This window comes from Cinclus cinclus, chromosome 5, assembly GCF_963662255.1.
Source record: "Cinclus cinclus chromosome 5, bCinCin1.1, whole genome shotgun sequence".
In the NCBI taxonomy this organism is placed as follows: domain Eukaryota; kingdom Metazoa; phylum Chordata; class Aves; order Passeriformes; family Cinclidae; genus Cinclus; species Cinclus cinclus.
The window spans coordinates 14,960,284-14,976,458 of record NC_085050.1 but is presented as its reverse complement, the minus strand read 5'-3'; the positions used below and the strand labels follow the sequence as shown (position 1 = coordinate 14,976,458).

Below are 16,175 nucleotides of genomic sequence, written 5' to 3'. Positions count from 1 at the left end.
CTTGGAATGACCAGCTGAAGTTTCACTGTGGAAAGCAGAAATCAAAGTCTTTCACTAAAGGGTCCCCTTTAACAAAATGCTTTTTGTAACATACTCAGGAACATAGTTAAGCACCACATTTTAGAAAGAGGTGAAGGTGATGCTTGCCATGCATTGCATTTCATTAGGCAACACTGTGCACCTTCAGCAAGTCAGTAAAATACAATGCTCTTGTTTTCAGAATGTTTAAAATTTTGATGCTAAATGAAATACCCCACTTCAACAGCACTGTATTAGCTACATTACCATTTAATTGTGTTTAGCACCAGAAACCTACAGTCATGACATTTCAGTTTCTTTCTGAGTTTGAAAGTGCTATTCATTAACGAAAGGATGAATTGAGAAGTATTTGTGGTGAGTTTACTGCAATCTTTGGGTACCCCATGAATGAATGAAACCTGCTGTTTCTTTCCTTTTTGGTGAACTAGCTAGTCCTGTATATGAAAGTACTTCTGGAAATCCATCCAAGTGGAGGTGGCATTTGACTTTATTTTCCTGACAAAGGAACAGCAGGCAAAAAAGTTTGTCTGGATTCCTGCAGACAGGGAGACCATTAATACCCAGGCCTGCTACTTCAGCTGGTAGTTCAGTGCAATGTGAGGTATCTGCCTGCCTCAGAATCCTCATGTTTACATTTCCAAAGCAGCATCACAAGTACTTGCTACTTTGATAATGGAAGCCTCCAAAAAAAAAAAAAAAAAATTTGGAGAACCTGTGTATGCAAGGATGTGTATTTGAAACATAGTTAAAATCCAAAATACACCGGAGTGAATCTAATGGAGAGCTATCAAGATGGTTAGGACTGGAGTACCCTCCTGTGAGAAAAGGCCAAGGGGCTGGGTTTTGTTCAGCCTGAAGACATGGGGAGGGAACCTAATGTCTGACCCTCCATCCATATGAGAAAGCTATAGAGAATACAGAGCCAGGCTCTTCACTGATGTGTGTGATAGAAGAAGAGATCCTGGTCAAAATTTGATAGAGGTGAGGTTCTGACTAAGTAAAAGGGAAAACATTAAGGAGGATAAACACAGGAATAGATTCCTCAGAGCACGTCTGGAATCTCCATCTGTGGAGCTTTTTAAGACCAACAAAGTTTAAAGCAACATATTATGAATTGATGACAGCTATGCAGTAGTGCACTCTGGTGTTTTTTGAGAGAAGTGTTTAGGTGTGTTCTCTGGTAATTCTTGCATTATATGTGGCATTACATTTTGCATTCTTGATTTTCAGTAGATGTCATAGTTAATATGGCATAGATTTTAGGGACAGATATCTCTCACAAAAAGACAAAGGAAAAACTAAAATTTCCACAAAGTTTCCCATTGCTGTTCCTACTTTTGTGGAAGCTTTATGGTTTTCACTTTCCTTTTTTTTTCTGTTTCTCTTGCTATTGTTTTTCCCAGTCTCTTCTTTCTTGGAAAAGGAGTCAGGCACAGCACAGGAGATTTTTTTTTTGTGTGTGTGTTCTCTGCTTTTTCCCTTACAAATGAGAATTATTCTAATCAGACTTCACACATTATTTTACAGTGACAAAAAGTATGTGGTAGATATATAGAAGTGGCATATACAAGAAAAGGAATAAGAACTCAAAGCAGAGGAGATGCACTTAGTAGCTGACAGGATATTGGTGTTACCTCATGGACATGTTGTTCACTTTCCCATCATGAATACAAATTAAACTGCTTCAATGATAGGCAGGAAGCCAGGTCTGGATTTCCAGAGTAGCTGAGTCACTGTATGTATAGGGCAAGAATAAAACTAAGCAGATGTCTGATTTGGAGTGGAAATTCGTGCTCCCCTCCCCTCTGTCCTCCTCAGCAGGTTATAAAACTGTTTTTGTAACCTGCTGCTCTCTGCAGGCATCCCTGCCATGGTGGCTCCTGCTGCCTCGAGGCTCACAATGATTGTAGTCAGGAAGGGAAACAGAGGTGTCCTTTTAGATTCTGCTGGCTGCAGACAGAAGAAACCCTGCATTGCTCTGTCACTACTGCTGTGGCCCGCAAAAATTAATGTGCTGGTGGTGACATTGGCTGCCCCTTTATTTGTCTTACTGGTGTAACATGAGGGCACTCCAACAAATGCAGCTGTAATGAAGTGAAGAATGTGCCTAGGGACTAGGCTAGAAGGAAATGGTGAGCAACATTCAGGCTCTGACCTCTCAATTTCCTCTGCCAAACAGCCCAGGGCAGGAGGGGCTCCCCTCTCACCCCACTCAAAGGCATGTGCAGACACCATGGGGGCTCTCACCAAGGTACTGAGATGACCCCATTTCTTATACCATGGGAATCCACAAATGTGTGCTTGCAGCTGGGGAAGGTTATCAGATGCCCTCAGAATAATTTGGTCAGTGCAAGAAGGTGACAGGGGTAAGGACCATAGAGTAGGATTTCCACATCTGTGTACAGAAAACATCATCTGGGCCTGTCGTGGCTGTTTGGTGCCTCAAATGGCAGAGATGAAGCTTAGCCCAAGTGTTTGAGCAGCACCTGTTTTTCCATGGGGGTGTCCCACAGCCTGCAGGAGGGTTCCTCTGGAGCCAGCTGAGCTGCCTGGCCCAGGAGTGAGCGGCTGTGCCAGCGCCGGGGGCTGCCCCTGGTGGGCTCTGGGGCCATGCTGGGGTTGGGCTGTGGCTCTGGGGTGCTGAATGGTGCTGAGGATGGGGTTTGCTGCCAGGTGTTGGATTCTGGCTCTTCTGCAGGGGCTGCCGGGGAGCGGCTGTGCTCAGGGGAGGGGTGGCTGACAGGACCCTGCAGGAGGGACACAAATGTCTTTCAAGTCACGCTGGTAAACTTGGGCCACGGGCAGGTGGGTTTGCCCCAAAGGCGGGTGTCTTTCCCCAAGACTTTCCCCAAATCCTGCTATGACCCATCCCATGCCACTTGCTCTCATCAGAAAGATGCTCCAAGTTTTGTTGTTAAAGCCCCTCTGCACAAATCCACATGGTGTCTGCCATGAAGGGAAGCTATTCCAGAATGACTGGAGGCATTTTTTGCAATATACCAGACAAGGAGAGGTAAGAGCCATTAAATGACAGAACATCACCTGCAGTCACAGGCTCCCCCTGCCTTCTTGGGCCTGAAAACTTTTGCATAGCTGGAATCAGTTCAATATCCTTTGGTTTTGCTTCACACTGATCACATGGCACCTGAACATCTCAGCTCAGAGTAAATCAACAGCTGAAAGAAATCAGAAACACCATTTTCCCTTTGCCTTAGGGAACTATAAAACTTTTTATAGAATTCTGCATATTTCACCTCAGCAGCAGCAGAGCAGTAGTGTTCTTTGGCAGGAACATACTGCAATTGAAGCACAATAGAAACAATCATAATTTGAAGGAAAAAGTAATATTAGCAATTTCTTTTTGTGGAGGATTTTTCATAAGTGTTTAACAATTACTTTTAGTCTCTAACACCAGAAAAAAATTATTCTTCTGGCTATATTATGGCCCTTTTTAAGCATCTATGTTTTAGTTTAACTCAAATAGCAAAGGATTGTATATGATTACTTTGCAGCTACAGCATAATTTGCATGAGCAAAGAAAAGTCAACTGTCTTGGACTAGAAAGCAGTGTATAAAACTGACCAACTTTAGCATCTGTGAGAAGAAAGGCGCATTGTAAATGTCAGAGAGAGAGGAAGAAATTCACCTGAAAAGGACATCCTCAGGTTTTTCATGTCTGTGTTTCTTCTGCCATATATAAAATTTATTTTAAAGTAATACTTGCCATATAAAGACACATATATATTTTAATTTCTAGTGTGCTTTCTACAGCACCTTTGTGTGAGTGCATCATTTGTCAGCCCATAGACTCAGAAAGGAAAACTGAATGCAACAGAATACTGTTCTCAACTACAAATTCCTCAGTGGTAGATAGTGTTTAAAATTGTAATACATTTTATTTCCACATTTCCTTCTATTTGTACATTTCAGGATGCTTAAAGAAAAGAAGAAATATAAACATGGCTTCTTGCATCTGTGTGACATAGATATGTATCATTATCGGTCTTTAAAAGGTTAGGAAAGAGAGAGGCGTAAGGTAGCCTCTGACAGCAGATGTGTTGACAGAAACTAGGATGTTAAAGAGTTCTATGGGTGTGTTTAAGCAGAAGCAAAAATGTAGCACACAGTTCTGTTATTCTGCTAGATGAGTACAAACAGGGGAACAAAGCCTGTCCCTCACATGCTGCAGCTTTGGCCTCGAGGGTGCAGGGAGGGCTCCCAGGCAGAGCCAGCCTGTCCCACAGTCTGTCATCAGGGGCTGATGCACATGGACACAAACCTGCAAACCTGCAAACCATCCCTTTCTCACCTCTTGCTGCTTGTGGTTGTATCTGCCTGCATATCTTCTCTTCCAAACATAAATCTGTCATCCTGCAAAGTGCAGATTAATATATATAGTGTGCCATTAAAATATATGTTGTGCCCAGTGAATGGAGTCCTGGCTATGTGTGCCAGCACAGGGTTTAATATAAATCTCCCATCTGAATGCAGCAGTGTTCCTCTGGTTTAGTTATGTTTATGCTTAATTAAAACCATTACTCTTCACTTCTTTCCATTCATCACCTTAAATACAATGACTTGGAGAAGGGAGAAAAAGCTGATAAGGAGAGGAACAAAGATAATATTAAAAAACCTAGTCTTGTGGTTTTATATTTTATAAAAGCTTTGTGCAAATAGTAAGCAGCTAGTCTGAAGCAGCTGGACCAACAGAGAACATATTGATAGGTTAACAGGAAAGGGCCTTTGATGATGCCAAGGTTTCACTGATTATTCCAAAACTAAAATTTACAAGTGTCTATATGGCAAGAAGACAGCAATGAATAAAGTGGCTTTTGCCCTTTGTAGTAATTCCATTTTATGTAATGCTTAAATAAATTATGGTTTAAATTATTTTGTGCGATCATTTCATTAATTTTGTTGACCTTCAAAAATCTCTTTTTGTCCTTTCTGAAGGTGTCCAAATGTTGCAATTTTTATTCTTGATCCTGTCTGGTGCACCCCATCTCACCCCCTACCACAGCAGTGGGTCAGCCATCGAGCCCCTTTCTGGTGTAGACCGCAGTTATACAGAATGCTTCAGTCAGCAGCTTGTCCTTGTTCAGAGCAGTTTTAGACTTTCAGTGGTGCTGAAATCAGGCAGGTCTAAGGGCACTTTGCTGAGCTTAACTATACCATAAAACACTGTTGTCAAAAGGAGTTGGGTAGCTTCACTTCTTTTCAGATCTGAGGTCAAATCCTGACCTAGCACCCCTGTGTTCACCACCAAACCCTACCCCAGGTGCTAAATCCACACAGCTTTTGAACACTTCCAGGGATGGTGATTCCACCACTTTCCTGGCAGTCTGCACCAATACCTGACCAACATTTCAGTGAAGAAATTTTTCCTAACGCCCAGTCTAAACCTCTGGCAGAACTTGTGGCTGTTCTGTCACTTGTTACCTGGAGGCAGAGGCCATCCCCCACCTGCTTACCACCTCCTCTCAGGCAGTTCTAAAGAGTGATAAGGTCTCCCCCAAGCTTCCTTTCCTCCAGACTGAACACCTCCACCTTCCTCAGCTGTTCCTCATGGAATTACTGCTCCAGACCCTTCCCCAGCTCCATTGCTCATCTCTGGACTTGTTCCAGCACCTCAATGTCAATGTCTTCCTCAGTGTCTTCCTTGCAATGAGGGGCCCAAAATTAAACACAGGATTTGAGGTGTGGCCTCAGCAGTGCCGTGTACAGTGGGGCAATCCCTGCCCTGGTCCTGCTGGCCACACCATTGCTGATACAATCTAGGATGCCATTGGCTTTCTTGCCCACCTGGGCACACTCTGGCTCATGTTCAGCTGCTGTCACCAGCACCCCCAGGTCCTTTTCCACTGGGCAGCTTTCCAGCCACTCTGCCCCCACGCTGTGGCACTGCCTGGGTTTGTTGTGACCCAAATGCAGGACCTTGCAGCCTTGTTGAACCTCATAAAATTGGGCTTGGCCCCCTCATCCAGCCTGTCCAGATCCCTCTGCAGAACCTGAAGTCATTTGGACTGTGTCATCAGTAATGCACATATAATACTCACTATGTAGTAATTAAAAATTGTGTCAAATAGTCTAGGACTCAGTTCCTGAAGTCTGTGAACAGGCAAAGTGGGAAGTGGCTATGGGAAGGCTGTTCTTTAATAGATACAGCTTTCAGCCCTGTTCCCAACCAGCAGGTTTGTTAACAAGGACTTAGGTCCTCTTTACCTACATACAGGAGAAAAATCCCTGAATTCCCTGATGACATGAAGGAGGATAAAGATGTCAGATTCCTCTACAGGCACAGAAGAGCAAATAGAATTAAAAATTAGTAACAGGTTACTTGAATCAATTCATGTGATATCAGAGGAGAATGCATTAATTTAAACTAAAACTGGGATTGTAGAGCTACCCCTTCAGTGGTGATATACTGCACTGCTTTTCACCCATTTTCAGAAAAGTTCTGGCTGAAGAGGACTGAATTATTCTAAAAAAAAAAATGTCCTAAATATTTAGAATATTGCTAGTTCTCTGCAAAACCATTAAAATGTATTAATACCTAATGTTTAGGATTATTAATTTGTTGTCTGCTGATGGTCTCCACATGGAGGAGCTGTAGAGTTAGAAATTATCAAAGAAAAAACATTTCAGAGACGTCATATCTTTTATAGGTTAACTTAGCAACCCCCAAATCTATCATAAATGTTGAGGTATGCACATCCTTTCAGCTTCTGCTAACTGCAACGATTGCATTAGAACTTGGAAGGATGGACCAGGAAACTTCTTTATGTTTTTACTTTGGCTTCTATTCACTACATACCTGGACCTGCTGAGATCGCTAAAATGAAAATGGCAAATAAGATTTGTCCATTACCTTTGTCCTTTCTCTGTGCCTTCAGAGGGTTGTGTCAGATGTGGAAATGCTGAAGCTGCCAGCCCACACTGCAGCTGTGAAATGCAGACCTCTGTGGTCATTCCTCTGACTTGCTGAGCTTTCAGCAGGAGTTTTCAGAGCCCCTTCCAGATGTGAGCTCCAGAGCCATACAGCTTATACTGTGTTTCAAGGATAACCCAAGGATCATGGAGGGTAAGCTTTATGGCTAATCCTGTCAGTGGACAGGTCACACTTTGGGTCTGACATGCCTTGTGGAGGCATAGCTTGTGCTAGCCCAAGACCACTTCTTCTGTGTAGCTGAAATAGCTTCTTCAAAAGAAGAAGTAATAATCTAACTCAGTCAAGTAGTTGTCATGACTGTGGCTGCACCTTCCTCTTGTCTTTGCTGGAATAACTGCTGTGGTTTAGGAGCCAAGGCAGTGTCAATGTAGCTTGGACATCAGTATTTTTAGTGACAGAAAAGTTCTGGGAGTGAACCCTGTGTTGGTTCCTTTTCATCTGGAATCCACTGAAATAAAAATTCCTGTTAGTTATTTGCAGGATTTAGGTCTCTGATGGGTGACCCCAGGCATCAGTGAAGCCTCCCACAGCCACTCACTCACTCTGACCAGCGGGATCGAGGAGAAAACTGGGGGAGAAATAGAGAGGAAAGAATGTGGGTAGAGATCAATACACTGTAATAAGTGAAAAGGGGAGAAGAAACAGCAAGTGATGCAAAGACATTTATTTACACCTCCCCCGAGCAGGCTGGTACCCACTAAGTCTCCAGGCTGGGGTTACTCTAGAAGGACACCCCCAGTTTTACTGCTGTGTACAACGTCATACAGCATGGAATATCCCTGTGGTCAGCTGGGGTCAGCTGTCCTGGCCCTGCTCCTTCCCTGTCTCTGGCACACCCCCAGCCTCCTGTCTGGAGAGGGGGCACAGTGGGAAACAGAGAAGGCCTTTGTGCTGTTCAGTGACAGCTAAAACATGGGCATGTTATTAGCACTGTTCTAGTCACAAATTTCAGCACAGCACCATATGGGCTGCTATAAAAAGCTAAATCCATCCCAGCCAGACCCAGCACAGTCTCCTACACCACGAAGTCCCTGATTTTCCATTCTTCTTTCCTGGTTTCCTTTTCCTGGAACAATTTCTTGGTTCCTATTTCCATTTTTCCACTGTACTTCAAGAGTGTGCATGAAATGAGTGTTTATTCCATAGCAAGTGCTAGAAAGATCCTGCTGTACTTGGCACCAGTGCTCAAGTTCATAAAATTATAAGGCAGTGATAAACTCATGAGAGTTTATGCAGCATAGTTTCTTAGTCAAGGTGGAACCATCCATTCTCTCTCTACACAGAATGTGCATTGGTCTTTTCAACAAATATGCAAATAAAACCATTAATATCAGTGACCATAACAGAAATAAATTATTCAATCCTTATTATATTATACTATATGTTATGTTATGTTATGTTATGTTATGTTATGTTATGTTATGTTATGTTATGTTATGTTATATTAGCACATGTATATTTATTAGTACACGTTACTTTATTTACAGACTTAAGCTTTATGGAAAGGGTCATGAGAGTAGATGAAGACCAGAGTTATCACTGATATAATTACCAGACTTTTGAAAGTCCATGTATTCTGACCAGGACTGCATTAGAGAAAAACTAGAAATGAAATCAAAGTGTCTTTGATTTCTGAAAGTAAAAGGTTCAGATCACACCTGGATTACAGAATCTCAGACACAACCTCAAAAGGAGTTGTCAGCAGCTGGGAAAGAATGTCTCTCTAATACACCACATCTTGGCCTGTATATACCCTGTCTTCAATTCCATTTGTGTTAATCCTGTGTCACGCTGCAACACCATCACAGTGTGGAAGAGCTTCACCACTGATCTACTCAGAATTTGAAACCTTCCATACTATAACCCTTGGTTCCCTTCACCTAGGGAGGATCAATTCATATTTCTGCTGTGTCTACACAAAGTAATTCAATACTGACCAGTGCATACATCAGAAAAAAACCTAAAACAAATACCTACGTAATTTAAAATTCCCACTAAGAAAAATAAATCTTACCTTTATGAGAAGGTGGAGTCTAACTAGAAGAGGGCTAAATCTCATTTCTTACCTTCATCGTCCTGAAGTAACTCTACAAGCATTGCCTTAATGCAGAAGTGTTTTTCTGCTCTTCAGCTGGAAGCATATGGGTACTTTTTTCTCTGCAGTGCTTTAAAGAGAGCTCAGGCACCCATGACAGCTTAAAGAGGTCGGAGCATCAGGCTCAGTGCTTATGGCAAAGGAGGACAACCCCTCAAGTTTTACTGATACTGTCTGATGATTTAATGTAATGTGTCAATTTGTGCCTTCTCATAGTTGTGCATGACTTGCAATCACCCTGAGCAGACTAAAGTCAGTCACTAATTTACAATGGCATATTTTTGTTATTTTACTCACTTTATCTCTCTATAAGAGACCCATCCTTTGTCTGATGGTATTTCTGAATCTTTTCTGGTCAGACAGAGAGGCTCTTGCATTGCTCTGAGCTATGAATGTCTTAGCAGACTAAGATAGCAATTAATCAATAGTTCTTTCCCCTGGCTGCCAAACCAACTTGATCGTGTCCTGAATATCCTGAATCTATGCTAATAAATCTAGAAACCAGCCTGCTCAAATAAAACCACAGGACTTTGAAATGGCTGTTCTTGGAGAATCTTTAGCTGCGCATAAGGTGGAGAAGTGATTAACTTGTATTAACGCCAAAACTGAATGAAAATATACAAATTCAGGTTTTGAGGATAAAAACCTCAATATATGTATTTAAATATATGTATATTTTGCTGATATTGGAAAGGTTGCTATGAAAAACATTTCAGTCTAGTATCCCTTTTTTCATTAATTTTTATTCTGAGATTATTTTTTCTTTTTATATAAAATGTATTCCCTGTATTCTGTGGAAGATAAATCCTACAGAAGAAGAAAAAACAGTTGAGGGCTGTTTATCAAATACCATCTCTTATTTGGTGATCCTGTAGCATTATCAGAAGAAATCAAAATGTTAGTGTCTGCTTAGATGTGGATATGTTTACCACCAATTCTTGTGTCTTGTATACTAACAATCATTTTTATCATGGTATCAACATTTAACATCCTGTATAGATCATAATCATGTTTATTTAATGGCAAATATTTATACTTCTTTGAATTGTTTCAAAGTCACGGCAAACTTTCCTTAAGGTTGGTCTGACATACTTTCACAATAAAATGAAGGCAGAGGAGACTTCTCAAATGTCCCTTGTTTGAATTCAGAAGACCTCCTCCTGCCAAGGTGAAAGACTTTGTAAACTCCATTTAGCATCAAAATTTTGGGTATTCTGTATAATATGTGGGGGTTTTTTTCTCTGTATTATCTCATTAAACAAGAGGAGTTTTCTCATTATTTAAAACATTCCTAATGGCCATGCTCCATCAAGGGCTTGGATCTCCTTGAGTTAGTCAAAACCTCCTGTATTTTTTTGAGAACACTGCGGTTCTTGCCTACAGAGGTAAAGCAGTGCTCTGCAGGTCTGAAAGCAAACTCTGCCTTTTCCAGCTGCCCATGGCAGAGTGTTGAGTGAATAGGTCAGTAACAGATTAACAACTGCTGACTGCCACCCATGAGCTGGGAGCCAGGAGGGCTGAACCTCTGCTGAACAGAGCCTTGGCAGTAATGATGTCAGAACTGTTTAATCAGAATGTTCCCAACATAATGCATCATGTAAATAAAGAAACACTACAAGTAAAAACACTATTGACTTCATGGATGAAGAAGGTAAACAGCAATACTAGACTTACAAGTGGTGGATAAAATGATTAAGCTGTTAGATTCACTCAAAGATAACCAATGTATGAAGCAGGAGTGTTCACTCAATTTACTAATATTTCAGGAATTTAGTTCTTAATGCAAATGTGAACCTCTGCATGAACTGGATTTTGCTATAAAATAACCTTACTACTGAATCTTTTAAACTTTTTGTTGGCAATTTTGTTGATGCTAATTAAGCATCTAAGAAATTGAGCTCATACTTTACTTTTGTATATTTTCTTTTCAGGATGAAAATTGAAGAAAGTGACTGTTCTGACCACCTGATAGGACAGCTCGCAGAAGGATTTCTGAAGTACAGGATGAATATGTACTATATACCCAGGTATGCCTATCCATAAAACATCAGTTCATATCTAATGATAACAAAACAAACCAAAAAGATATTCTGAGGATATAGCAATAAAACTGCCTGATGTCCAGACCAACCTCCATAGACTGAGGCTTTTTTTTTATGCAACTAAACTTGTAAATCTTGGTTTACTGAGATTTTGAAATCATCTAAGCAGGTCAGGCAAGAGCTCCAGCTGGCTCAAGACAGATTATCTCAAAGATGATACTCCCATGTCAGCATACACTTGACTGCAGAATTCTCTACAGAATCTTTTGCACAATAAAGACAGGAAGAGCTGACATGACCAGTTTGCCACAACCTCAGGGAGGGAGTACCAAAGCAGAAGAAAGCAGACCTTCACTTTTCCAGCCTTTTCTCTGCCTGTCCTTCCCATTTTTATGAAGTAATAGGACTAGGCTGATATGTCCAATCAACAATGGGGCAGCTGAACTGAGATTGACATTGAAACCTCTTTTGCTTCTCAGAGCCATCAAAACAGGGAATTTTGAAAGTGTTGAATGGTGGAGTGCTTAAATATTTTCAATACGTTGTGGCTAGTTTCACCAATAAACAACATTTTGTAAACACTGACCAAATAGTCATTGCAACATCATCTACAAGAAAATTCCCTTTCCAGGTGAAGAACATCTGGCATCTCCAAGTGAATATCTCTGAGAAAGTCTGTGACAGAGCTGGAACAGGAACACATAACTGCTCCCTGTAAATCATGTACTTGGTCACATTCCTCATGGCTCTTTACATGCCTGTAACCTTCCTCTTGTACCTCTCTGGAGACATAGTTCAGCCAGATTAGGAAGGCATGTCTTAGAGGTTTGGTGAGGTTTTTGGCAGTTCCTTGACAAAAGAGCAGCTTGCTCAGAGCTCTTGTAGCTGAACCTATATCCTCATCTGTCAAAATATTTCAATTTACAGTATGTATACCCAAGCAATTGGCCATGTTAAAACTGTACCTAAATTAGTACCAGAACATGAGGTTATCAAGGCCCTTTGGCTTTATGTTGGCCCCAGAGTAATTAGCCCTGATGAGAAGCTCATGAGCTGCAGCACAGAGCCACACTAATTCAGCTGCACAGTTTTGAGGATCCCAGCTAAATACTAAATACTTCAGATGGTACTGAGCTTGCTGTGTGATATTAGTTTAGGATTCCTGAGCATGACAGTGCCTCCCTTACTTACTTCTTACGTTATCCTACTTCTCTCATTCCCTTCCACCACACATTGTATTATATTTTCTGATCCCTGAGTCATCCCTGCCCCTAATTCATTATCCCTTGCCAGTGTTAACAACAAATCTTTCTCATTTAGTAGACTGTTTGGAATAGTTTCATACTCGTGCCAACCAAAAGTGTACAAGGCATATCTGATGGCTGAGCTTGATCAAAAAGCAGAAATATCTTAGGAGATAGTCCTGATATGCAGATAAAGCCCTTTGGATTTCAAGTAAATGCATCCCATTCTCTGCATTTCTGTCCTGCACACATTGCAGAATTGCACTTTTTCTTCCTAATTTTTGTTTTTGATTTTTTAAAAGGAAGTTAAGTCTCCTCATTGACAAAAAAGTCCAGACAATGTCTTGCCAATAGCTCTGTCCCTTTGTATCATTCCTTTTACATTGGATGGGAAAGAGCCAAAAGAGAGTACCTGTCTATATCTTACACCAATTTCTGCTTTTATCTCTTCTCGCATCCTTCTTTTATTCCCCAAACATATACAACAAATACATTTATTCAGTAAAACCACCTGAGCCACCAGAAACTACAAAGAAGGATGCCTATCCCCAGCTCTGAATGTGTTTTTAGATGTATCTGACTCTTTTTCTTTCAGTCTGGTCCCATAATGAGCACTCATGATGTAACCCACATCTCTACAGACACAAAAGTTGGTGGGGGGTGGAACATAGATCACTGCTGTGCAGCTGAACCTTAGATCTCTCTGTCACTAATTCTGAAGGAGCTTGAATTTGTTTCTGAGTTTCATGCTTATGAACTCTGTCCTAGATGCAGTCATAAAATCAGAGTATGGTTTGGACTGGAAGGGGACCTTTAAATACCATCTAGCTCTGACCCCCTGCCATGGACAGAGAACCTTCCACTAGGCCAGTTTGCTCAGAGCCCCATCCAGCCTGACCTTGAACATTTCCAGGGATGGGAAGTCCACAACCTCTCAGGGTAACCTATCCAGTGTCTTGCCACCGTCATAATAAAACAAAAAAAAAAAAAGAAAAAAAAGATTTTTTTTATGTTTCATCTTATCCTGATGTCTTTCCGTTTAAAGCCATCACCCCTTGTCCTATCATTATATGCCTTGAACAAAGTTCCTCTCTGGGTCTCTTGTAGACCCCCTTTAGATACTCAAAGGCTGCTGGAAAATCTCACTGAAGCCTTCTATTTTCCAGGCTGACTCTCCTGCCTCAGTCTGTATTCACAGGGAGGTGCCCTCTGATCAACTTAGCGACCCTCCTCTGAACTGGTATTCCTTGCTACTCAAGCAGTTATTTATTTTGGGTGTTTGAACTTCTTCAATGTAATTTTTTGTGACACAGGGTAACAAAAGTTCGAAAGGTAACTTTGAAATGCTTTGTGGAATTGAGGGCGTTGCAGGATACATCCTCCAATAGCTGGTAAAAGATGTTTTAGTGAAGCTCATGATCTGATAATGTTCTTATCATTGTTCAAGAGGAGGGAAGGATTTGGCTAAAGGAACACCTAAGTTACGCAAGCTCACCTTGCCACCCCCATAGCCAGGTGCTTTTTTTGCACTGAGAACTGGCACTTTTCCAGGGAGGTGTGTCAAAGGTAATTGAACATGGCACTGAAGCATCCTATTGTGTTGTAACAGTCTTTCTGCAGACCTGAAGGTGTGTCCCTGCCTTTATAAACACCGCGCTGCTCTTCCAGAGCTCTGACTCTTTAGGAAGAGGGGAATTGCATCAGAAGTTGTGTTTGGGTGTCTCCGAGCCCTCTGTAAGGTATGTTTTTTTTAGCTATCTTACTTTTGTGCCGTTTCACTGTCAGCAGAAAGTTACTGTCAAATCGTTATCCATTTTAACATAATTATTTGATGTGTTTGCAACAGAACTGTGAATACCATAAAGAGGGGTTTATGGAGTGAAAAATTTTGTATAGTATAAAGCATGAAGCAAGTCGAGTAAGTACTAAGTAGAACCTGTTCACATAAGCTGCTACCTGTGTATTCTACATTCCAAATTCATGTAACTAAAGATATTTGCAGATAACTGAATGCTGAAATGGATTCTTTATTGACGTGGCTGCGCATGAATCTCTGCTTTCTACCAGAAAAGTTTGGCTACAGAGATAACTATGATAGAAACATCTGAAAATGCATTTAAGGATTTAATCATCAAAATTCCAGGTTTAAACCCTTCTCTGATCTTGAAAGCTGCTTTATAAAGGCAAGCACATAGAGAAATAACCATGCTCTGTGCAGATGCAGGGATCACCTTGATAATAATTTGCTAACTTGCTACATTTCAAAACTGAAATTGCACATTGATCCCTGGAATTTGGTGACTTTAAACAGAGTCCAGTACACTGCAGGTTATCTTCAACAGCAAAAAGGTAGTTCTGTTTGTTTAGTAGTCATGGTGGAAAAGGATACAACAATAGTTACTTTTTGCTGCGCGGCAAGACAACCATTTTTCTTTTCAGAGCAAATTTGAAATACTGGCCTAACCAGTGAATTACAAGAATTTTCAGGATGCCTGCAGAATAATTTTCCTCAACTTGAACCAAGCAGTTAATTACCTTTCTGTCTGGCATATTTTTGAAGAATAGCCAAAGGTTGGAGTCAAACATGCTTACAAGTCATTTTGCAGAATGGGAGGTTGTGGGAACAACTGTTTTATTGTTATAATTTAAGATATCCATCTGAGATTGACAAATCCCAGGTTCAAATTCCTTCTCTGACTGCATAAGAGACTTTAATTAAGGCACCTCTGTCACTGGGCAGTAGCATGTCCTGGCAGTGATTTTTCTGCTCCCCATTGCATAGATAGCTAAGTAACTGAAAGGTACTCCACAGCCTCTTACAAGGATAATTCATAATGGTATTTAAATCAGGTATTACTTACACAAAGGACAGATAATTTTGCTGATAACATCACTTTAATAGATGCCAAAGAGCAGTGTAATGCCTTGTCTGAAAAACTCAAACTGTCAAATGTAATACAATATTAAGTGAAAGTGTTTTTATCTTTTTGTTTGTTTGTTTGTTTGCTTTGAAGGCAGGTAACAAGCAGAAGAGAGACCATGAAGATCAAAAGCTTGGGACTCCTTTGTGTGTTGATGCTAGTCTCCCAGATGCTACTAGCCAACTGTGAAAGACAGAAGGAAAGAAAAAAGGGAAGAGAAGGCATAGAACATGGTGGAAAAAAACAAAAGGAATCTAACAAAGGAAACGAAGAAGGACAGAAGTCAAAAGGAGGAAAATCTCTTAAAGGCAAGTTTAAAACTGAAGAAAATGCTGAGTGCAGCTGGTCAGTAATGGACACAAATGTTGTTACTGTGAATGTACAGTGCAAGCATGGTGACAGTGAGTTCTGGTGTGAATTCTCTGGGGACCCTTCTAGCTGTGCACAGTATGCAGCAAACAAGAAATCCTACTGGAAACAAGTCTCCCGATCCCTAAAGAAGCAGAAGCAGATTTGTCAAGATCCCAAAAGTGTTCTAAAATCTAAATTATGTAGGAAAGGCCCACAAAGTGCTCACCTCAGGTTGACTCACTCAAGCCTACTAACAGCAATGGATCCTGCCAAAGAAAACTCAATGCATCACACACAAGAGGTTGTTCAGACTCCAGCAGATGCCTCTGTGACTGAAAAAAGGCTAGAACACAGTCCTCAAGACTGTGTTGAAGATGTAGATTACATTGACCAGAAAAAGGTGGCTGAGGAATACTGTCCAGAAGGCTTTCTTTCTTTCTGCAACTTTTTAATCACAATGATCCAAGACAAACGATGCTGAGGAGGTGTTCCTAAAGCTCTGAATCATGAAAGTCTGTTCTCTTTTAAGTTACT

General features: G+C 41.0%; 1 protein-coding gene across 1 annotated transcript; it reads left to right on the top strand.

Annotated features, from left to right (window-relative positions):
* The first annotated feature begins 13,964 nt into the window (after nucleotides 1–13,964).
* Nucleotides 13,965–16,122, top strand: FGFBP1 (fibroblast growth factor binding protein 1). The gene is made up of 2 exons (XM_062493974.1): nucleotides 13,965–14,108; nucleotides 15,384–16,122. The coding sequence occupies exon 2, from the start codon at nucleotides 15,409–15,411 to the stop codon at nucleotides 16,120–16,122; it is 714 nt and encodes a 237-aa protein (XP_062349958.1). The 5' UTR covers nucleotides 13,965–14,108; nucleotides 15,384–15,408.
* The last annotated feature ends 53 nt before the right edge of the window (nucleotides 16,123–16,175 follow it).